The 24,843-nt window shown below is 38.2% G+C and overlaps 1 protein-coding gene, 2 non-coding genes and 1 pseudogene across 7 annotated transcripts; 1 reads left to right on the top strand and 3 right to left on the bottom strand.

Annotated features, from left to right (window-relative positions):
* Positions 1-1,169: 1,169 nt before the first annotated feature.
* On the bottom strand, positions 1,170-23,852 carry CCNB1IP1 (cyclin B1 interacting protein 1). 5 transcript variants are annotated; one of them, XM_088024703.1, is made up of 7 exons: positions 23,543-23,852; positions 19,266-19,445; positions 14,131-14,247; positions 12,622-12,705; positions 7,267-7,599; positions 3,950-4,283; positions 1,170-2,160 (listed from the first exon to the last, which is right to left on the bottom strand). In XM_088024703.1, exons 4-7 carry the CDS (start codon positions 12,673-12,675, stop codon positions 1,958-1,960), a joined length of 924 nt encoding a protein of 307 aa, XP_087880829.1. In that variant the 5' UTR covers positions 12,676-12,705; positions 14,131-14,247; positions 19,266-19,445; positions 23,543-23,852; the 3' UTR covers positions 1,170-1,957. The 5 variants fall into 5 exon arrangements, with proteins under 5 accessions (XP_087880829.1, XP_087880830.1, XP_027975339.1 ...); XM_088024704.1 differs by lacking the exon at positions 14,131-14,247 and having other exon boundaries at positions 19,270-19,445; XM_028119538.2 differs by lacking the exons at positions 19,266-19,445; positions 23,543-23,852 and having other exon boundaries at positions 14,131-14,584.
* On the bottom strand, positions 13,016-13,163 carry LOC114221483 (small nucleolar RNA SNORA79). Its single transcript, XR_003611743.1, has one exon. It is a non-coding gene; the product is annotated as a small nucleolar RNA SNORA79 (small nucleolar RNA).
* On the bottom strand, positions 15,233-15,309 carry LOC114221485 (small nucleolar RNA SNORD126). The gene has a single exon (XR_003611744.1). It is a non-coding gene; the product is annotated as a small nucleolar RNA SNORD126 (small nucleolar RNA).
* Positions 20,785-21,229, top strand: LOC114221424 (coiled-coil-helix-coiled-coil-helix domain-containing protein 2 pseudogene; annotated as a pseudogene).
* Positions 23,853-24,843: the final 991 nt, after the last annotated feature.

Genomic DNA, 24,843 nt, shown 5'->3' with positions numbered 1-24,843 from the left:
GACCTCACTCCATGCCTTTTTTACACCTTTTGAACTGGTGACATGTGAATATATTAAGCTCTTCAATAAGTAACTTTTTCAAAGTAGCATGTAATGTCCTAAGAAATTCTCTTTATTTTTTAATTATAGCTTACTTGTATTTCAAACTGATCCCATAAACCTAACACAAGAAGCAAAGATTCAAGGCAGAAATCATGAAGACACATAAAATTATTTCCCCACACCATTTTCCAACAAAATTTAAAACTGCATAGGGAGGAAAAATACTTTGTAATGTAATCTATAAAATCTGTGTTAACAGCTATGAACTGGGAAGAGATGTTTTAAAACTTTTAAGTCAGGACTTTTCATCCTCTTTCTCAGACACCATTTTAGCTTTGGGATATAGTAAAAAATGTTTTTGAAGAGATTTAATATTCTATACTACTAAGGAAGAAAACATTACTTGCTATCAATTATGTAAAGCAAAGATATTCACTTGTCTTTCTATGACTAAATATAAAATATCCTCAAAAGCTTTCAGTATGACTTTATTAACCCAAATTACAATGGGATTTGGTATTTAGATAATTCTACTGTAATTCCTCCCAAACCAATAAAAATAATGAAATTTAAGTTAGAAAAGGTTTACAGGATAATTTAATTCAGTCCCTCATTTCCAGATATAGCAATCCCAGAAAGTTTAAACTCAAATTCACAACCAATATATGGGAAAAAAACATAATTAGATCCCAGATGTTCTGCTTCTGCAACCAGTATGCTTTCAAGTCATGCCACTAAGAGGATGTAAACTGAAAATATTCTTCAAATTTCTTTCTTGGGTCCATGTTTGTTAGTTTGTTTTTTAAGATTTATTTGAGAGAGCGTGTGCAGGGGAGGAGAGGCGGAGGGAGAGAGCAGACCTGAAGCAGACTCCCCACTGAGCAATGAGCCAGACCCAAGGCCCTATCTCAGGACCCTGAGATCATGACCTGAGCCGAAATCAAGAGTCGGACAGTTAACCAAAGAAATCAAGAGTTGGACACAACCCACTGAGCCACCCAGGTGCCCCAGTTCTATGGTTCAAATAAGTTATTTGTGATAGTGATCAGAAATGCTACTTAATAAAGGAAAACAAGGAATAAGTCTTTAAAAGTATTTTAATTAATATAATCTCTTGAGATCAATAACATATTGTAAGTTTTCTGGGGTAAGAGTGTATTCCTAAATAAGGCACTGCTGGCAAAAGGGTAAAGAGTCATTTCATTTTAAAATAAATGCCAAAAAATCAACTTTACAAAATAACTTTATCACTGCAAATCATTTTTAATCAGAAATACAGACAACAAAATTTAAAAAAATAGAAAAACAGACAACATACAAGCATCAAATTGTATTCTTATTCACCAACATGAGCATACCTCCAAACAAACTAATACAAGGGCAGATACATAAATATATACAAATAAAGGAACATACCCAAATAACAAGCTACAGATTCACCTGCCATTTCCTGAGACCAAAATCTTCACATAAATATGCTGGCAAATACAGCAAAATATCAATATAAAGGAAAGCATATATACATATATGCATAAATACCAGAATATAAAGTGACATGTAGATATATAACATACGTGCTTATATACATATACATAAACACCTAGTTCAGTTGGAAATAACACAGACAGAAAACAAATGGTGATCTACAAAACAAGCAGTAATACTGTAACCTTTTCACTACTGGTGAAAACTCAACAGTCACAGTAAATTTGAGTTTAATATAATGCTCACACTTTAAATGATGGAAACAGAAAAAGATGCCAGACCCTAAAGCCACTCCTGCTGACACTGAGTTCCTCATTAAGTTGAAAATGTAATAGCACACAAAGGTTGGTGATCTCCTTCTAACTAGAATAAAGATTATGTGCTAAACGAGATCACTAAGAGTGAACAGAGAAATAATCTGTAAAGTGAGCTAAATTCTTTTTACTTTAAAGGCCCTGCTAGAGATTTGCTGCTGCTCTAATTCATGACTTGGAGAGGCAAAACTAAAAAAGCTGTTGCTGGGTTCAGGTGCTCTGGGAGAACCCACAAAAAACGGTCTGAAGTGAAGATCTCCATCTCCACCACCCCGATTTCGAACTGGTGTACTGTCCAAAGGAAACTTGGAGTTGTTCCCTAGGAAAAAAAAAGGGGGGGAGAAACTTAAGCATCTATTTCTTACAGATCTTTAGGAACAAAAACACAAAATTATTTAATAAATATTTTAACAGAACTCAACTCCTATGAGACAGTAAAATATAAACCTAACGTTGGATAAAGAAAAGGGCTATGATGGCTCCCACTCCCTCCTACGACCACAGTACATACCATACCTTCTGCTGTGACGCAGTTTCCAATAGCCATGACCTCATTGCCAAAAGTAATTTGACACAATGAAATATGCTTTTAGTAAAGCTAGAACTTACAATTCATAATTTTATTCATTATCCAGGTAATCTACTTCAAAGGAATATTGTGTGTGTATAAAACCTTTTATCCCAGGTTCTTTAAGAATAATTTTTCTTTTAAAGATTGCCATAAACACTCTAGAAAATATACGATAACTATGAAAAACTGGCATATACTCATGATCCAAGACCAATTAGAATAACCTTAAGAAAAATCAGACAATAAATCTGATTAAATAAGCATTTAACAACTTCCACCGAGCCATTCTTTGGCTTCTACAAGTTTTAAAGGGAACATGTAACTAAAGGAGAATGCAGACTATACCTGCTTCAAGCCAACAACTGTAGCAAGAGGTGAAAGTAAAAAGGTAAGTGTACATAAAAAGTGGAACAGGAAAGAACTAGTGAATATGAAAGAAATCAAAATAAATGTGGATCGTAACAAGGAAAAAATATCTACAATGTTAATATACAATAACACTTTGATTGACTAAATTATAATTATGACTAACTGAAAGTTAAGCAAAAACTTGTTTTTGTTTCAATTCTTCTATCTGATACACCTCATTACTTCCTGCCCTTTCTAGGACATCTCCTCCCCCACTAAATCTTTTCCCTCAGCCTATAATTCAAAAAAATATACGTTTAGGAAAATCAAGCACAAGAAACCTCACTTTTTTATATGCAAAAAATAATTTTTATTAATAAAAATCTATTGGATTCTGTTATATTAAGAGTAGTATAAAGAGGAGAACTCAGGAAGAGATATGAGATTCATTGCATTTGCCAAAGCACCTAGAGAGCAAAAAAGAACTGGTAGCTTCCTAGATTATGCACTTCCAGAAGGCAGGAATCTTATCTGGATAATCCTTATATTCTCATTGCCTAGGATTATGTCTAGCAGCCTAGAACATGAAATATGTTTGATAAATATTTGATAAATGAACAAAAGTGAACCAACCAAACAACCAACAATAACTTAAGAACTGTACAATCAGTATTGCCATGTGAAAGAAACTGAACATGGCCTTCTTGAGGAAGGAGATGGTTGTGTGGGCTCTGAAGATAGTTTTGTGACCTTGACCAATTTACTTAAACTTTCTGTGCCTTAGTTTTCTCATCTGTAAAATAAGGATAATAATAACTACATCATAAAGTTTTGAAAAATAACAGGAATACATGTAAAATTCTAACAGTGCCTAGCACGTAGTAAGGAATCAACAAATGGCCGCTAATACTATTATTACTACCCCAAGGAAGTAGCTTTTCACTTAAAGTACCAATTTGCAAACTTTTATTTTGGAAAGATTTATTCTCTGTTTACATTGAAGATGTAACTTAACCACAAGCAAATAAAATAGATAAAAGCAAAGATGTACATGTTGAGAAATGGATGAAGAATCTGGAGCCTACACCACTCTAGGCCTTTGGAGTCTCCACTGACTTCCTGGAACTGTGCAGAACACAATGTGAAAGATTTAAAGAACAGTTTTTGGATATTACATGTCCCTTCTTACCTAATGGAAAGCCAAAAACACCAGACTGTGCAATCATGGATGGTTCAAGGGTACTTTCTTGGTTAGCAATAGTGATGTTTCGCAGCCTAAGGCTATCATAGAGGCCTTGGAGCTTTTGATACTGACGATTTCGTTCCATAAGTTTCTCAGAGATGTCACTGAACTTTTTCTTATATTCTTCTAGCACTTTCTTCATGGAGGTGACCTCCCCCTTCATAGAGGTCAATTCTACATCCTTACTCTGTATTTGCTGAGTATATATCTTCTCCATCTGTTTCAGATGGCCCTCAGCCTTGCTGAAATTATATTCTTGATAGAGACGTTCCTGATGTACCTGTCCCCAAAAAAAGATTTTTAAGTTATATATTGTAAAACTTTAAATGCAAAAGAAAAAGAAAGACTTACACTGGGATGTTATTAATTGAACATTTAGAACCAGGTTAAGCAAACTAGATGTACAATAGGATGGTTATTATAGAAAATAATACACTGTGTCACTAACTGCATAGGAAAAAATTCTGGAGGAACACTTTCAAACTGATACCATTATACTAACAAAAGAAGTATTTGTCTAACCTTAACAAGTGACATGGAGTCTTAAGGTTTTTAAGAAATAATTTCATATTTCAAGTAATCCACACTGTGGAGAACAGATTTTAAGATAGTCTCCAATTATCCCTGCCTCCTTGTACTTAGATCCTCCCCTTGAATGTGGACAGAAACTGTGACTAGAATACAGGAAAAATGACAGGATGCTGCTTCATGAGTACATTACATAAGACTATAAAGTCTGCCTTAGTAGCACTTGCTGGCTTTGTAGAAGCAAGTAGCCATGTTGCAAAGGGCAACAAGGCAAGTAACTGAGAGCAGCTTTGGGGCAATAGCCAGCAGAATACTGAGGTCACATTGTATCTAAACATAGACTGTACAACCTTCACCGAAATTAACTCAATATGAATCACAGACCTAAATGTAAACATGAAACTATAAGATTCCTATAAGATAACAGAGGAGCAAATCTAAACGATCTCTGGTTTGATGGTGACTTTTTAGATGCAACACCAGCAAGCACAATCTACAAAAGAAAGAATTGATAAGCCAGACTTCATTAAAATTAAAAATTTCTGCTCTGCAAAAGACAATGTCAAGAGAATGAAAAGACAAGCCATAGACTGAGAGAAAATATTTGTGGGGCGCCTGGGTGGCTCAGTCGTTAAGCGACTGCCTTCGGCTCGGGTCATGGTCCCAGGGTCCTGGGATCAAGCCCCGCATCAGGCTCCTTGCTCAGGCTCCTTGCTCAGAGGGAAGCCTGCTTCTCCCTCTCCTACTCCTCCTGCTTGTGTTCCCTCTCTCGCTGTGTCTCTCTCTGTCAAATAAATAAAATCTTTAAAAAAAAAATCTGTAAAAGACGTATCTCATAAAAGACTATTATCCAAAACATACAAAGAACTCTTAGAACTCAACAATAAAAAAAGGCCAATTTAAAAATCATACTAATAAAAGAACTGAAAAAAAGAGAAAATTTCTTGTAACATCTGACTTAAATACATAGAGAATTCTTAACAAATCAGTAAGGAAAAAAAACCTACAGCAATTGAAATAAGCAAATTGAAACAGGCAATTCATAAAAGAAAAATACATGAAAAAAATACAAGAAAATGTTTTCATCTAAAAGTCATCCAAGAAAGGCATATTTAAAGAATAATGAGATTCTCGGAAGGGGAGATGAACCATGAGAGACTATGTACTCTGAAAAACAAACTAAGGGTTCTAGAGGGGACCGGGGTGGGGGGATGGGTTAGCCTCGTGATGGGTATTAAAGAGGGCACGTTCTGCATGGAGCACTGGGTGTTATACGCAAACAATGAATCATGGAACACTACATCAAAAACTAATGATGTAATGTATGGTGATTAACATAACATAATTAAAAAAAAGAATAATGAGATTCTACTTTACTCATATCTAATTGGTGAGTAGAAAGTATGGAGAATCAAGCACTTTCATACACTTAAGGGAACACAAAATAATAGGCCCCAGGCCTAACTGGAGGGCAATTTTAAAATACTGCAATTTTGGGGGCACCTGGCTGGCTCAAAGCATGCAATTCTTGATCTTGGGGTTGTGAGTTCAAGCCCCACATTGGGTATAGAGATTACATAAAATGAAATCTTTAAAAAATAAATAAAAAATAAAATACTGCAACTTTTATTTATTTATTTATTTATTTATTTATTTATTTATTTATTTATTGAGAGAGAGAGAGAGAGAGAGAGAGAGAAGAGCACACAGGGGAGGGGAAGAGGGAGAGGGAGAGAATCTTAAGCAGGCTCCACACTCAGCTTGGAGCCGGACTTGGGGTCTTGATCTCACAATCCTGAGACCATGACCTGAGCTGAAATCAAGAGTCGGATGCTTAACTGACTGAGCCACCAGGCATCCCAAAATACTGCAATTTTTACAACTTTGAAATATATTTATCCATTTTCAGGAATTTAATCTTAGCAACTTTTTTATAGCTTGAAAATAAATTATGATACAATTATTAAAATTATGATTATAGAATAGCTAATTGAAAAATACGTAATAAAATATTCATAAGCATAATGTCAGCTTTAACTGATATTACTCTTACTTTCAGACAAAATATATATTTATACACAGAAAAAGTCCAGTAATACCAAAATAAAAATATCAACAATGATCTCTAAGTTATGGAATTATAGTTCATTTTTTATTTTCTTTCTTTTGGATTTCCAACAATAAACCTATTTCTTTAACAACAACAACAAAAAACATTTATTGGGATGCCTAGGTGGCTCAGTCAGTTGAGCGTCCACCTTTGGCTCAGGTCATGATCCTATGGTCCTAGGATCCAATCCCAAATTGGGCCCCTCTGCCCCTCCTCACTGCTTGTGCGCTCTCTCTCTCTCACACACTCTCTCTCATGCTCTCTCAAATAATTAAATAAATAAATAAATCTTTTAAAAAATTATTAAAAAGAATGTTTTCTATATATTCATAAAAAATGAGGGACGCTTGTGTGGCTCAGTCGGTCAAGCGTCTGCCTTCATCTCAGGTCATGATCCCAGGGTCCTGGGATCGAGTCCTGCATTGGGCTCCTTACTCAGCAGGGAGCCTGCTTCTCCCTCTGCCTGCCACTCACCCTGCTTGTGCGCTCTCTCTCTCTCTCTCTCTGACAAATAAAAATAAAATCTTGAAAAAAAATGAATATAAACACAATGAAGGAAAAACATTAGAAGCTTCCACATATGCCTCAAATCATACTCTCCAGAAAAACTAGCCTAAGCACTAACCTGATACGTCCAGAAGGCCAGTGCACGAGAGCTAATGTCCAACACAATCTCTGGTCGAAGTCCTGCCAATACCATGGCTTTATATTCCTCTGATGGACTGAGTTCTGTGCGGACAATGTCTAGCTTTCCAGAAAGGGTACTATTGCAGGCAGGGCAGATAGCTGGTGAACGACTAAACTCACCACTGCCATGCTGATCACAGAAGATGTGAGAGCAGGCAGTGACCCACGCATAACCAGAGAGTTTGAGGCGACATTTGCGATAGTTACAAAGCAGCATGTCTTCACACAAAGACATAACACAGAGTGAAGTCTCCAGATGCTGAAAAGAATCCTAATAAGGGGTAAATGGAAAGGTCAAATAAGTCATATTTCAATGAAAATGAAATAGAGCATGTTTTCATTTTATTATGATAAAATAATATATTTTATTGTTTGTATTTATTATAATCAACATATTATAGATTTCAGTCACTCAACAATATTAACTGTGCTCGCTTGTGTAAACCCCTAAAAAGCCCATGAGAAAAATTTTTAGAGAAAAAATTAAAGACACAAGTGGTCCAAATCTTACTAAAGCCAAAAATAATATGTACATGGAAAATAAAGTTTAGGAACATTTACAAAGTACAAATAAAAATTAGTTAGTGCCTTTTGCCATTCCTCAATACCTAAACAAAAAAGCCAAATTTACTATCATCCATAGTTTGCTAGAATATTTTAGTACCACTTCTCACACTTGGCAGATATAAGTCCAGGCACCAATTTCAGCCATTCTTTAGTGAAAAGTGTTTTATAAGTTACTTTTTAGGTTTTTCATATCCTTTACCTGTGTTGCCTTACCTAAAAAACAGTAGTAATCTGATAGTATTAAATGGAAAATAATTTAATTCATCCAAGCAAATGACCATTATGAAACCTGAAAATCTGTACAAAAGCTGATTTATTTTATCATCAAATAATTCACCATTAATATAAATACTATTGAATGCTATACTGTCAGTAAAAGTTTGTAAAACTAAATAAATACTTTTAAGTAAATAAATACTCTGAAGTTACTTTTCAATATAGTGTCCACTCTCACTACTTTTACTAACCCAAACTGGACAGCAATATTCTGGATATACCAAAATCATATATTGTATGAAATAACTGTGACACACCAATTATACACCAAGGAAAATATTCATATTTAACACATTTATTAACCAACAAATTCTGTCAAGAATGTTGCCTTGATTAAAAAAAAAAATGTTCGGGCGCCTGGGTGGCTCAGTCGTTGAGCGTCTGCCTTCGGCTCAGGTCATGATCCCGGGGTCCTGGGATCGAGCCCCACATCGGGCTCCCTGCCCCGCGGGAAGCCTGCTTCTCCCGCTCCCCCTGCTTGTGTTCCCTCTCTCGCTGTGTCTCTCTGTCAAATAAATAAATTAAAAAAAAAATGTTGCCTTGGTCACAGGGGTCCAGGAGGACGCTCTGACATCTTTACCCCAAAGTACCCACTGAGTTAGTCTCCAAGGGTAAATGGCACTTTGCAGCAGGAGTCATAAGGCCTATTTTACCTCCAGCAGGATAATAGGCATAGGAGAAGCTGAAGAGCTGGGAAGTTTTAAAGCTGAGAACCTTCTTAGGCAGAGCGGGAGGTGCAGCTAATTCCAAATTTTCCACGACTGGGGGTAAAGAGCCAATTCGGTGAACTGTCCCAAGTTACCGAGGGCCAAGTTTTTGGGAATTAGACTCACTCTGGAGTTCTTGGCCTGCTTTCTGCACTCTACAGAGAAAATAACAATAATAATACAAATAAAATAACTAACCTGAGGCGCCCAGAAAAAGCGCGGGAAAACGCCGTTGCCTCCACAACTCTAGACTACGCTAGCAAGGATTCGCAGTGCCTCTCCAGTAAGACACAGAACGCATGCGCAGGGTGGCCCTGGAGCCTGCCGGGGGGCGGGCACAGGGCTTCCGGCCGCTCAGGATCCTGGGACCTGTCAGGCTGTGGCACCTAAACTCAGGCGCATATCCCCACGCACGCGCGTCTCAGGCGCTGTGAGGGCGTGAATCCCCCTGAGCATAGTCCTTGTTTCCCACTTGGGAGCCCCACAGATACTGTCATGGAGTGCCGTTTACTGCCCTCAATTGGCACAAAAGTAACATCCTAGGCTATCCTGGGTATAACATTCGAGGTCAGAGTCTCCTGAGTAAGAGCAGGGCGGAGAGTGGGACAGTTGAGAAGCTAACAGGGCCGGCTTGTGCCCCTACCTGAGTACACGCAGGTGTTGTGTTTGTCCTGGGAACTCTTGGGGAGGACCGGCTGGGCAGCACAGACTTGCTAAATAGTTTCAGGAAAAAGTTCCAGAAATTTGAGATACCTGTAATTGGATAGCTACCACCTCGATGTTGAGGTAGATTCTGCCATTTTATTTTTCTAATCCATTTTGATAAAGACATCTTTCTAGCTTTTACACATCCTCTATATACACCTAAAATGGAACTTTTTCTTGGTTTAGAATCTGTGTTACGAACATTCATTACAACGCCTGTAATGAAGCGAGAGGATCGATCGGGTGTCAGCTTTTTTGAGGTGCTCTGCCTGTGTGTTCTCCTGGACCTACTTGTAATTGTTTAAATGTTTGTGCCTGTTTTACCCTAATGCTCTTACCTGTCACTTTCTTTTCTGTTCTTTGTAAACTGTGATTTTCTGCTCAATCTAGAGGAGTCTGTTAGAATCATATTAGGAACTAAGCTGAGGGCTTGAGGGGTCCTTGGAATACAAGCCTTAATGCTGTCTTTTGTGGCCGGCCACCTGTCCACGTGTGACCCCATTGTGAATTAGTAACAGATACAATCCAATGAATCAGCAACACAATGGACACCAAGGCCCCGCAAACCCCTTTCTGGGTAGTGAATCTCTAATACTAACCCATTCTTCTTCAAACAAAAACCTGTCCTAACTAAACAACTTTCTGCTAGTTTTCTATCTACTTGCAGCTTGTTCACAGTAATTAGAAAGGGTCTCTTGACCTTTGTATAAATTTCCTAAAATGTCTTTAGAGTTTAGAGTGGTAACTTAATTCCAGTGGTACAAATTGGATTCCCCAACAAGGTTGGGGGTTCATGTGTAAACCCCTAACATCTATTTTGGCTATCTGAGCCTTTTGTGCATTTTCTGAATTTAACAATGGCAAATGTAGTACAACAAAGGAGTACAATCTCAAAGTTAGAAAACACAAAGCATTCAAATTCAGCCAGTACCTAACTTTGTGATCTAACTTAAACCTTTGTACTGCAATATGATCTCTTCCTGCTTCATCATTAAGACCACTGATTCCCCAAACCTTAGTGTTCCCCACCCGATTTTCCCACCAAATCAGTTTCAAATTTCCAACCCATTTGGCTAAAAGCCCGTAGGAGTAACATATATACATATATATATATGTATATGTATGTATACTTTTTTTTTTTTTTGCCAACACGTTTTGCCAGATAGAATAAAAGGGAGCAGGGTGCTACAAAGTCTTAATTAATCTGGAACACCAGGAACTGAACTAACCTGCTTCTCAGTGGCACTGTGTCCTCTCCTGTTATGGCATAAACAAACCCTTCACTGGCTCTTTTCTAGAGTGCTCCTGGGGATGAGATTACTGAAAACAATCAAGGCTGAGATACAAAGATCCATCCACCAAAAAGAACTTTTTTTTTTAATTTTGGTTTTTATTATTAAATATCAAGCATACAAAAAATGTGTGAAGAATGACCATCACTCAGCTTTAATAAACTGAAATCCTTCTCACATATGATATTTTTTTAATGAAGTAACACATTACAAATACAGCTGAAGCCTCCTGATTTTCCTCCTACCTCTCCAGAGGTAAACAAGCCAGATTTGGGTATTTATCACTCTCATGCATGCTTTTATATTTTTAGTATATATGTATACCTTAATCTTGTTTTGCATGTCCTAAAACTATTAAACCTTATCACATAGCACCTATCAATACACCATTTCATTAACCTATTTTTGAGATGTAGTGAAGTTAATACACCTATCTTGCACTAATTCACTTTAACAGCCAAATACTACAAATACACCACAATTTATCCATTCTTCTAAAGGACATTTCTTCCAGGTTTTTATAATTAAAATCAATACTGCAATAAACTTTCTGTACATGTCTCCTTGAGTACACATGACAAGAATTCCTATAAAATATAATACCTAGAGACTGGGTTCGTGCATAAGCAACTTCAAATAAATTTCACTGCCACCAGCAAAGATGAGATCACATTGCTTTACACTCAGCAACATATGCAAGTGTCAATTTTTTGTTTTGTTTTGTTTTCATTTTTGCCCTTATGATGGCAGTGAAATGGTATCTGAATGTTGTTTTAATGTGCAATTCTTTGATTACTAGTAAGATTAAGCTTCTTTTCAGGTGAATGACTACTCAGGGATTCTCATCAGTGAATTAACTCTTTCAGATCCTTTGATCATTTTCTAGATTTATATGGAGTCTTTTGTTGGTTACATGGCATGCAAACCTAAGTTTGAATTTTAGTGTACACAAATTTATCAATCTTTCCTTTTTGTGTTTATGTCTATTCCAATGTCATCATATTCCTTGTTTTTCTATAGGTTTAAGGTTTTGCTTTTCATTTATAGATCTTTAATCCATTCTTCCTAATGTAAGGGTCTGAATAAAATCTGACTGTACAATTTGTGCTTACACGTCACTTATACCATTTAATTACAGGTTATTTTCACCTTTCAAAAATGATTTTTTTAATCATAAAGTTTAATATTGATCTTATGTAGATATTCTAAGTACCTATCAGTTATATTATTTATATACCACATTTCTCTAAGAATTTCAAGATAGCAATTTCTCCTATTATCATTGAATCTTAGAATGTTAGCATGATCTAGGGACGCCTGGGTGGCTCAGTCGTTAAGCATCTGCCTTCGGCTCAGGTCATGATCCCAGGGTCCTGGGATTGAGCCCCACATCAGGCTCCAAGCTCGATGGGAAGCCTGCTTCTCCCTCTCCCACTCCCCCTGCTTGTGTTCCCTCTCTCACTGTCTCTCTCTCTCTCTCTCTCTCTCTGTCAAATAAATAAATAAATAAAATCTTTAAATAAATAAATGTCTTGCTGAAATGCCATTAAAATAGTTGCCATTTTCCAGGGACTTAAAAGAAAATTTAATGGAGGTTTCAATTCACTTCACATATTTTTGAGTATCTATTCTGGGCCAGGCATTACAGATAAGGAAGTTTTCCTGCTTTCACGGAGTTTACAATCTAGCAAAGAATCTAAGAATGATAAAAGCAAATATTTTACTCCTTCCTTTGGTGCCTCTTACATTTTTGCAAGTTGATTCAATAAACCATTTCTGGTGCGAAAAGTCAGCTTCCATCTTTAATTTGAAGAATCATCTACCTTCATGCTGGAAAGAAAAAGACATTTTTTAATACTACCTTGAAATGTATAAACAGCTACTCAGTAGAAAACTGATCAGTAGAAACTCATCAGTAGAAAACTGATTAAACCACTTGAAATTTAATGACTTCAGAGTATAATGTTTCAGTAACTCTCAGAATCAGTTTACTAGACCTCTTTCTTTCATAGTCCTAGGTCAGTGCTATTCAAATACTTTTGTAGTCAAAGGGGTTTCTAAAAACTATATCCTCATGTTTTCATATTAGTTTTATTTTCAGTCACAGGTAATTCTTATCTAGATTCACCACCTGCTTTGTAATTGTATGACTCCGCAAAAATCAGAAGGCACTAACGGATGGCCAACCCATCCAAAGGGTGCCCTGAGTGAAGACAAGTCAGCTTTGATATATGATGGACTAAAATCCCACTACCTAAGGCTCCAAGCAGTGAGAGGAACAGCCATCAAAATTTATCTCCAACCATTTTAATAAATGCTTTAAGGAACATTTATAAAAATAAAGCTATCAAGTCACTCTTTTTTTTCCTAAGATTTTATTTATTTGAGAGAGAAAGAATGAGAGAGAGAGAGCATGGGGGGGGAGGGTCAGAGGGAGAAGCAGACTCCCCACTGAGCAGGGAGCCCGACATGGGTCTCAATCCCATCATGACCTGAGCCGAAGGCAGACGCTTAATGACTGAGCCACCCAGGCGCCCTCAAGTCACTCTTAATAGGAATCACTACATCTAAATTTTTAAGTCAACTAAGAGCTAGAAGAACCAGCTAGAGAGACAAAACCAGCTAGAGACAAAATGAGGAATAAGATGATAAATAAATTGATGCCAAAACAAGATCAATCAACTAAAGAAAAAGTTACTGGAACAGTTATATAGAGATACACAATATAGTCCTTATCACCATAGTTTGCCTAATTCTAGAATAAATTAGGCTTTGTGTGCTGGAGATAAACATAATGAGGTATAGGCCAATTGGCATAAAGATGCATATAAGCAAAAACTGCACAGGGACTTTGATGATAAAACAGCTTACATCTTTTGAGCGATTACTGTATGCTTAAACAATGTTCTAAGCCCATGCACTTATTATCTAATCTTCAAAGTCAAATCCTATTCTTTTGAATCCAGTACTATTATTCTCATCTTCTAAGATATAAGGACACTCAGACACTGAGCTGTTAAGAAACTTGCTAAGGTTACATAGCTGATTAAGTGACAAAGGATGGGTTTGAACCCAGTCTGACTCCAGAATCCATGTATAACTATTATACTAAGCAACCTCTCAACATCTTTAATTGCCTTTTTTAAAAAATAAAAATTTTTGTAGCAACTTAGCAGCTGGTCATGAAACCATAAAGCCGAATTTTCAAAGATTCATATGCATATCAAAGCTTCTCAATTTCAACATAAGCCTTACCATAAAAGAAAAATGTTGTCATCATCTATTGTATATCCAGGACCTATAGCACCCAGGAATTCCAGGCTGGGAAAGAATGAGACTCAGATCTAGTTTTGGTCTCCTGAAACTTCATTTCTGCAAAAGACATAGCCGAAACTAAAAACTATTTCAAATGCTGATGTTACTTTGAATTATTTGCATTTCATGTATTTCTCCCTCATATGTACCCCATTCTCTGCTGAAACGTGCAAGTACAGGTAAAGAATAGAAGCCTGTTCCGTGTAGGTTCAATTATACAATACATGAATATAATAAAGTCAGAAAATAAAGGTTAACAAGATCATACTTAGAATGCGATTCTAGAGACAATAATCCCTGGTATTTGAGAATATCCTGTCAGATAATTTCTGAAGTAAACATAAGTATATGAAAATGTTTAAGCATAAAAAGGATTGCACATACTGCTCTATAACTTGTTTTTTGTTTGTTTGTTTGTTTAAAGATTTTATTTATTTATTTGACAGAGAGACACAGCGAGAGAGGGAACACAAGCAGGGGGAGTGGGAGAGGGAGAAGCAGGCTTCCCACCGAGCAGGGAGCCCGCTGTGGGACTCGATCCCAGAATCCTGGGATCACGACCTGAGCTGAAGGCAGACACTTAATGACTGAGCCACACAGGCGCCCCTATAATTTGTTTTTAATGTATCATAAATACCCTTCCATTTCCAGAAAAGATAAACCTCTATCATAACTTTTAAATGACTATATAGTGTCACATTTTATGATCTTGACAAAATTGACTTAACCAACTCTGGGATTCTCTTAATCTTACATAAAGATAATAAAATAGTGGTAAGTTTAAAACTGCCAAATAAAGTGGTTGACAGAATTATACCAGTTATCAGTGCTTTTTCTGTAGTGTTTGAATATTTAGATTAAGGATTCCTGACCCTGGTTCTACCTATCTCAAGAAGATACCACGAAGATCAAAGCACAACAAAGTGTTGTAGTGTCCAGATCCATAATTCAAAGATTTAAAAGAACTACCTGGGACTGGAGGCTAGAATCCAGTAAGAATTCCAAGAAGCAGATTTCAACTCCAGGCATTTGCCCTAGCTTTAGTCTGCTCAGAGCATGTGTTTAATCAGGGTGATCAGCTGAAACACAGACTTAACATGAATTTCATCATGGCAAACTGAAAATGACTGATGAAGGGCAAACCACCACCGGCTCCTCATCTCTAACCCAAGTGAACCCTCTTAAGGTTAGAACTAAGGCTTTTTTAAACTACCAAATTCCAGCCACAAAGAGCACCAGGCCCCAAAACTTAGTAAGTGATTAAAAATCCAAATGAAGGGGCACCTGGGTGGCTCAGTCGTTAAGCGTCTGCCTTTGGCTCAGGTCATGATCCCAGAGTCCTGGGATCAAGTCCCACATTGGGCTCCCTGCCCAGTGGGAAGCCTGCTTCTCCCTCTCCCACTCCCCCTGCTTGTGTTCCCTCTCTCGCTATTTCTCTCTCTGTTAAATAAATAAGTAAAATCTTTAAAAAATAAAAATAAAAATCCAAATGAAGTAAAAATAGTTTTCTTTTACACTTACCTCTGGTATCAAATGAATCAGCTTCTATCTAGGAATTAGTTGAACTACATGATCTACCAACTACCTAAGCATCATCTTTCCAGATGTATCATCTCTGGAAAATAAAAAGTAAGTAAATAAAGAAAACGATTATATGACTTGAATGCACACCAGCCTACTCCCAAGTCATACTGTATAGCCTCAAGGAAAATTAACCTCAAGGAAAACTTCATTCTTTATATGAACCTCCAGTCAGTAATATAAATTGACTCATTTATTTGGAGAACGTCATGAAATGCCCAAACTCAATATCACATTAGGACAGGTCTTCTTACACAAGCTCAGCTTTTTGTATAAATTTAAAAGTTTGGGGGCATCTGCCTCCAGCTCAGGTCATGATCCCAGGGTCCTGGGATCGAGCCCCACATTGGGCTCCCTGCTCAGCAGGGAGTTTGCTTCTCCCTCTCCCTGGGTCCCCCTCCCAGCCCCGCACCCCTGCTCATGCTCTCTCTCTCTCTCTCTCTCAAATGAACAAATAAAATCTTTAAAAATAAATAAATAAATAAATAAATAAATAAATTTAAAAGTTTGGGTAAAACTATACAGTGCTGTGAATTGTGCAAGACCGTTGAATCACAGATCTGTACCTCTGAAACAAATAATGCAACATATGTTAAGAAAAAAGAAAAAGAAGAAGATAGCAGGAGGGGAAGAATGAAGGGGAGTAAGTCGGAGGGGGAGACGAACCATGAGACGATGGACTCTGAAAAACAAACTGAGGGTTCTAGAGGGGAGGAGGGCGGGGGGGATGGGTTAGCCTGGTGATGGGTATTAAAGAGGGCACGTTCTGCGTGGAGCACTGGGTGTTATGCACAAACAATGAATCATGGAACACTACATCAAAAACTAATGATGTAATGTATGGTGATTAACATAACAATAAAAAAATTAAAAAAAAAACAAAACTATACAGTAAGTCTAACCAAACCCTGACAATAAGAGAACAGGTACGGAAAAGGAAGGAGCCGTGTGCTGGCTGCAACCAGAGCTTGACAGCCATGGGAAAAATTCAGCAATATGGGGAGTAAGTGGCATGGAATACTGCCAACCTCTCCAAGTCCGCAGGGTGTGTAACTGCAGAAAACCCTTGTAACCAGTCATTAAACTCACAAAATCCTTAAAAAAAAAAAAAAAAAAAAGGAAAGAGCCAGGAACTCGTAAGATAAATAAGAAGGCTATCTGGGGCCCCTGGCTGGCTCAGTTTGTAGAACATGCAACTCTATCGAAAGGTTTTGAGTTCAAGCCCCACCTTGGGCGTGGAGTCTACTTTAAAAAAAAAATGAGAAGGTAATCCAAAATAGTTAACATTTTTTTCAAAGCATGTTTCAATTTCATTTCAGCCAATGCTGACTGTATTTAACCTTTACTCTTGGTAAAAATTTATCACAATAAACTAAGAAAACCTTCCTCTGACATAGCAAAATGGAATTAGCATCATTTGACGCCCAAGTTGGCCACAAGATGGCAATATAAGAAAAAGCATACTTTCCTCTTCCAACACTTGAGTGTAATCTAACTTTTAGGTGAAAAAGTCTGGACACAAAACTCATCACTGCAGGCAACCTTCAGACTATTCCCTACTCACCAGATTACTAACTAGAAAGTTTCTTATATTGCATTTAATGATAATTTAAAACTTACTAAAAATATTAGTTATATTTTTATCATGTTCCTTTCAATGAAGCAATGTGAAGATTTAAAAATCTATAACCTCAGATAAAATCTAGCTAGAAAGACAAGATTCATGTCCATGGGGAGTACCAAATAAGCAATAGAGCAAGCTATGCTAAGAATAATAATCACTGGTCACAGAAATCTTCATGAAGATAAAAGGTGCAGGTCCTGAATGAGCCTTAAAATTGCACTTAAAATAATACTGTATTGTAGAGTTGAAAGCTACCAAGAGAGATCCTAAAAGTTCTCATCACAAGAAAAAAAACTGCAAGGGCACCTGAATGGCTCAGTCAGGTAAGTGTCTGCCTTCAGCTCAGGTTATGATCTCAGGGTCATGGGATCAAGTCCCATGTAGGGGAGGCCCGCTTCTCCCTCTCCTTCTGCCTGCCACTCCTCCTGCCTGTGCTCTCCTTCTCTTTGGGTCAAATAATAAATAAAATCTTAAAAAAAAAGAAAAGAAAAAAATTGCATTCTCTAATAGGTAACACCACATTCAGCCATTAAAATTAAATTAAATTAAAAATTAAATTCTTCAATCACACCAATCACATGGTAATTGCTCGGTAGCCACATGTGGCTAATGGCTACCATACTGAACAATACAAAACATGTACAAATGTACAAAAACACTTCCATCATCACAGAAAGTTCTGTTGGACAGCAGCACCTTAAAGGATGGGTATGACTAAAATACACTGACAGGAAGTAGTGGTTACCATTCTTGAAAATTCCTACTATCTATCAAGAACTGTAAAAAACATCCCACTCAAACTTGACAATCTCATATTTACAGGGAAATTTGAGGCTCAGAGAAGTTAAATAAATTTCCCAAGGTCACCTAGCTATTAAGAACTAGGATTTAAATCCAGTTCTGTGGAAACTCCCAATTTTCACCTCGCCACGCCACTTCCTGCATGAAATAGAGGCAGAGCTACAGAAGATGGTTTGCTTCAGCATATAATGAGAATGCTATTGTGGCACAGTAGGTCAGAAGGAAACTGAGGTATTTTAAGTACCTGAGACATATAACCAAAGTGTTATTTTAACTCCTGTCCTATAGTTGAATAATACTCTAATTATGTAAGATGTTTTCAGATGGGCAGCATATTAGATTAACCAAGTGAACAGAAACAGGAAGTAAGACTTAAAGTGCAAGGTTTCTACAGCTTTAACAATGTCTACCTCAAAACTCCATGATCCAAGTATTCCCTACAGGAGAATATATATATATATATATAAAGGTGCAACTTCTCTATTTGAATCATCTCACAAACAACCTAGATTGTAAAAGTTCTGGTCTCTGTATCATTGGCACATAACCTAAAGTTTAGGACATAAATCCTGATGTTAAACACATGATACCTTTGCCAATACATGATGCTCCCTGCAGGACTCGAGCTATGCTTCAGCAAATGTCATTCTACCACGTGAAGGCCATTTCATATTTACTGAGCATTGAGGGAGCTTAAGTACATAATTTGTAAATTCCCCCATGAACTATCAATGACCCATGCATTTTGTTCCCTGTAAGAAATAAATGCTTCTAAGTGTTGGTGCCCATGGCCAAAATGTACATTTTACGTTATGTGAATAGGTGCTTCATGAAGGCCTGATACAAACTACAAATTGATTAATACCAAATCACCTGATGCTTTGTTTTAAGATTACTACTACTGCTCAGTTGTACACTGTTCCATGCCAACTACTCAGTGCCTACTCTGTCTCTAGCATTATAGGTTATAACAGCAACTCAAAGAACCTATCTTTTTTAGATAGAAAAGACACATAGACATGGGACATAGAGAACACTTTAAGGCCTATCTTAGTCCAAGTTCAAGTACTTGCTTTATGGTCCCATCAGCCTTTAACCACTCCTACTGAGAATGTCCAAATCCAAGCCCACTTGATTGTTAGGGCATCTACAGCAGATGTTACAGATGCTTTCACAGTGCCACTTCTGGACTGGCAGCCAGGGGTCTGAAGACCCAGGCCTTCCTTCCTCCATGGATTCCATCTTCAACCTGAAACAAAAGGAAAACAATACAAAACTTCATATAGGAAGTAAATGCCCAACTGTCACTTGGCATGGCTCTCTTTTAGGGATAGCTCTCTAAGACACCGCTATCAGAACAGATTCCAAGTTTTGCTTCCCACTCACTGTCAGCTACTTTAGAAATAGTCATTGTTTTGGGGTGCCTGGGTGGCTCAGACAGTTAAGCATCTGCCTTCGGCTCAGGTCATGATCCCAGGATCCTGGGTTCGAGTCCCACATCAGTCCCCCTGCTGAGCGGGGAGCCTGCCTCTCCCTCTCCCTTTGCCTGCCGCTACCCCTGCTTGTACTCTCTCTCCTGTCAAATAAATTTAAAAATCTTAAAAAAAAAGAAAGAAAAAGAAATAGTGATTGTTTTTAACCTCTCAGAGCATATAGAAAATAAAAGTGGGGAGTTCAGGAACACAGACCAACCATTCAGCTCATACCAAGAGCCCCAGTCTCATTGCTGGTGTAACAAATGAAAATACAGTACCTAAGGGCTTTGCATCAAAACAGCAGGAAAGAATAACTTGAAATCAGAATACAGGAGGCAGTAAAACTGCTACTCTGGTAACCTGACATTTTATCTATTTCATAATACTTGGTCTATCTCAGAATTTATAAAGCACTTTCTATATTTACCTCATTTTGCAAGTACTATGTCATCTCCATTCTATAGGTCTGCAAGCAAGGTTTGGAGTCTAAATGGCAGGCAGCTTAGTGGTTAAGATAATGGATTTTGAAGTCAGACAAAACTGGATTTGAATCTTGACTCCCCCACATATTTTCAACTTCTCTAAGCTTCTGATTCCCTTTCTGAAAAATGAAGACAAATATCACCTACCTCTTAGGACCCTTGGGAAGATTAAATGAGATAAAATAAACATAAAATACTTTGCACAGTAGCTGCCATGTAGTGAAATACTTAATATGTTGTTTCTATTATTAAGTGTCCAAGCTCGCCCAACTACTGAATAGGAATACGGAATCCTGTCTAACAATTTCACTTTTCACAATAATCTTGAAGCTGAGAAAGACATTCAGATCCCTCATAAGGTCCTTCCAAATGCAAGGTACTCCTAATGGAAAACTAGATGATTTTAGCCGTTTTTTTTTTTTTAAGATTTTATTTATTTGAGAGAGAGAGAGAGTGCATGAGCAGGGAGAGGGGCAGAGGCAGAGGGAAAAGCAGACTCCCTGCTGAGCGGGGAGCCTGATGCAGGACTCGATCCCAGGATACTGGGATCACGACCTCAGCCAAAAGCAGACACTTAACCGACTGAGCCACCCAGGCACCCGATTTTAGCCTTTTTAAGACTTAAAAAAAGATGCCGCGTGGAAGCCGGAGCCGCGCCTCCCGCACGGCCCCTCCCGCCAGCCCGGCACCTCAGATGAGAGCAGCGCCTAGACCAGCACCAGCAGCGGCTCCACCAGCTGCTGTCGGCTCACCTGCTGCTGCACCCCGGCAGCCAGGTCTTGTGGCCCAGATGGCAACCGCTGCAGCTGGCGTAGCTGTGGGCTCTGCTGTCGGGCACACGATAGGTCATGCCATCACTGGGGGCTTCGGTGGAGGAGGCAATGCTGAGCCTTCAAGGCCTGACATCACTCACCCAGGAGCCTCAGGGAACCCAGCCAGCACACCAGCAGTTTGGCCCATGCCACTCTGAGATGAAACAGTTTCTGGAGTGTACCCAGAACCAGGGTGACCTGAAGCTTTGTGAAGGTTTCAGCGAGGTACTGAAGTAGTACAGATCTGCAAATGGATTAGCTTAATCAAGAAGTTCAAATTGAAGATATGGAAAATCATCTCTCATGACCAAGTTAATTTAGCATAAAAATATAACTGATGGTGAATATATAAAGTGTAAAACCACCAGTTAAGCCTCTCCTTCATCATTAAATATAGCTTTCTTCAGAACTGGAATGAAAAAGGTTGTTCTTACTGTATAGTTCATTGAGATGGTTTGAATTTGGGGTTGGGCAGATGTTTGTGTGCCTCCTTAAATCACCTTCTGTGATGTTCTCATTTATGAATTAATTAGAATAAAGTGATTTTCTCCAAAACAAAAAAAAGACTTAAAAAAATAGGGGCATCTGGGTGGTTCAGTCATTAAGCGTCTGCCTTTAGCTCAGGTCATGATCCCAGGGTCCTGGGATCGAGCCCCACACCAGGCTCCCTACTCAGCGGAAAGCCTGCTTCTCCCTCTCCTGATCACCCTGCTTGTGTTCCCTCTCTCTCTCTCTCAAATAAATAAATAAATAAAATCTTAAAAAAGAAAAAAATATATATATATAGCTTTGGTGGGATTCCCAGAAGCTTTTATTTTGCATGTTTACATCCTAAAAAACATTTCCATTTTCCCCAACTTAATGCTAAAATATGAGTTTACCCACTCAACACCATAATTTCAGAAAGATATCCAACACACATTTTGCTAAGTAAACACTGGAAACATGCCCCCTCTGCCCTTGGTGAATACAAAAACCATGTAGTTTCTCTGGTTCATGCTGCCATTCCTTCTCAACATTAAATACAAGTTCACAGCAAAATAAACCATCCCTTAAACTGAAGTGGGCAAAGATATATTCACATAAAAGCCATCAGCGTGGTTTTGCTTTTAATAGAAAATCCTTTATTGCTCAATCAAGCCATTTATGGTGTTGGTTGGTTTCTGGTCATCACTGTGCACAAAATAAATATAAGTAACAGGAAGCACTGCATGTTTAGAGTCCTTATAAATATATCAAAAACCACCTGAACTGTCATATGTGACAACTGAATTATATACACGGTTATTCATTGTGGGGGCAATAAGAAGACTGTAAACTACCTAAATGTTGACCAATAAAGCTTAAATAAATTATGGTATGCACATACATTAGATTACGGTAAAACCATTATAAAGAACGTGGATGGGGGCGCCTGGGTGGCTCAGTCAGTTAAGGGTCTGCCTTCAGCTACATAACTTCCAGTCAAGATCCCGGAGTTCTGGGATCAAGCCCTGCATCAGGCTCTCAGCTCAGCGGGGAGGCTGCTTCTCCCTCTCTGGCTCCCCTTCCCACTCCCCCTGCTTGTGCTCTCTAACAAATAAATAAAATCTTTAAAAAAAAAAAAAAAAGAATGTGGATATTCTTTATTTATTCATTTGGAAATCCTAAGTGGGAAAAGTTAGATAACTGGTAGAGTATGTAAAGAAGACGGGAGGGTGAAATACATGTATTTGCTTATACTTACATAAAATATCTCAGAAAGGACACACAAGAAACTGTTAATGCTGTGAGGGCCGTGGGGAATTAGGTGGCCTAGACGTCGTGATACACGCTTTGATCCCTTTTTAATTTTGAACCACGTGAATGTATTATTTTCAAAAGATAACATTAACAATAAAACTTGAGAATTATAAGGATTATGATAAGTCGACAACTGTCTATTACCACATTCCATCCACTAGTTTACTTCTTTCACACCTTGGGCCTGTAAGAACAGCGAACACCTACATTATATTCAAACTGATGTAGATCAAGGAGGAAAATAGGAATCCATTTATACTCAAGGTCACTAAGCAAAACTTTTTATAAGAAAAAAGATACCCAAAATAAATGTAGTGTTTACTTCTAGAAGGTATCTAACATTTAATATAATACCTGGCCTTCGTATATTTTGATTTTCAAAAGCGGAGCCTCATAATGGTTCACTCACCCACCCAAGGTCACTGGAGAAGTAAACTGTGGTGCTAGTACTTGCTTTAGGCTTGTCCTGGGCTAAGGCCCGATTTCTTCTTTAGTATATATTAGGCTTTTTAGGGAACCCTCACCACAGTGGCGACATTAAAATTGGGAGCTCCTCTTAGGGCTCGGTAAAATCAAATATCTGGGGTTGCTGCCGAGGCTCACTAAGAAAGCTGGAATGCTCTGAGCAAAGACTAGGCCAAAGACAACATTTGCTACAGCTCCTGCAAACCCAGCAAGGACCTGGGCCCTGCAGACACGAGAAAATTAAAGTGTACTGGTCTGAAACTCCTCCCAAGGTCTACCCTCTTACCCAGGGAGATATAAGTCGAAACAGCATTGGGATAATAACAGTACCTTTCCCTCCAAGCAAAATGAATCCAGGCGATTTCCAGGAACACCGGCACTCTATACATGAAGCAGAGTCTATTGTTTCCGGGTCTCGGGGAAGGAAGGCTGACCCAGTGCTGCAGAGACCCATGTGGAAATAAGCCAGGCAGAGCATTTCCCTGCCTACCCCGAGGCGCCACACAGCCGAAATTAATCACCTTGTGACTCACACACACTCCCCCATGCTTGCTCCAAATAAAGGCCTGCCATCAGGATACAGGGTTCAAATGGAAGAGAAATTCAAAACAGTTAGGGAGCAAAATTAAGTGCACACTCACCAGCCTACCACCAAAACGGAGAGAGTAAGTGGAGAGACAGGAAGCGGCTTTAAGAAGTGGCCTCAGAGTCTGATTGGCTAATGAGTTAAAAGCAGACTCCCTCCTCCTTTACCTTAAAAGGTGCCGGAATAAGGCCACCCCCTCCTTCACCTATTTGTCTCTTAAGGAAAAGTGATGCTACTTGCCCTATTTTTAGATTGAATTTTTTAAACCAAGTTTCCTTTTGAATTAATGTACTCAACACAAGCAAACATAGGCTAATTCAAGCTGTGTATACACATTCTTTGTTTAGATGGAACTGTAAACTATTTTCATTCCTTTAGGAGAATTTCCTAACCTTTGTGACTTCAAAATGGTTACTTTATGCAAGGTAACAGGTTTCATTATAAACGGTCTAGATCCAGTCAAGTTAGAACTTACCTTCAGGGTAATATTCCAGTTAACAGGACTAGTGAATAAAAGATGGGTGTGGTTAAGGGCTCAGGCTTTGAAGTAAAATTTAGCTGTATAAACAAACCTTACTAAACTAAACCTTATCTTCTTAGCATTCTTTTTTTTTTTTTAAGATTTTCTTTATTTGTCAGAGACAGACACAGCAGGAGCTGGATGCGGGGCTCGATCCCAGGACCCTGGGATCACGACCTGAGCCGAAGGCAGACACTCAATGACTGAGCCACCCAGGCACCCCTCTTCTTAGTGTTCTTGGCCAGTTACTAGCACTAGTTCAAACTCCTTCGTCTTTTCTCAATTCTTCACAAATTTACTGTTTCTTTGTCTAAAGGTATAAAAGTTTCCTGCCCTGGTCACTTCTTCCAGTCTTCATTCTCTTGTGAAGGCTCCTATGTAAGTTAAAAATTCAATAAAATGTGTCTGTTTTTCTCCAGTTAATCTGTCAGTTTAATTTTCAGACCCTGACAGAGAGTAGCAAATGAAAATCTCTATTTCAAGATGCTGCACAGGGATATTCTAGGACATTTCACATAAACTGTG

Source organism: Eumetopias jubatus, unplaced genomic scaffold (assembly GCF_037043125.1).
Source record: "Eumetopias jubatus isolate StellerSeaLion01/CBP00866 unplaced genomic scaffold, mEumJub1_p1.0 scaffold_7, whole genome shotgun sequence".
Classification (NCBI taxonomy): domain Eukaryota; kingdom Metazoa; phylum Chordata; class Mammalia; order Carnivora; family Otariidae; genus Eumetopias; species Eumetopias jubatus.
This window is presented reverse-complemented; position numbering and strand designations above follow the sequence as displayed.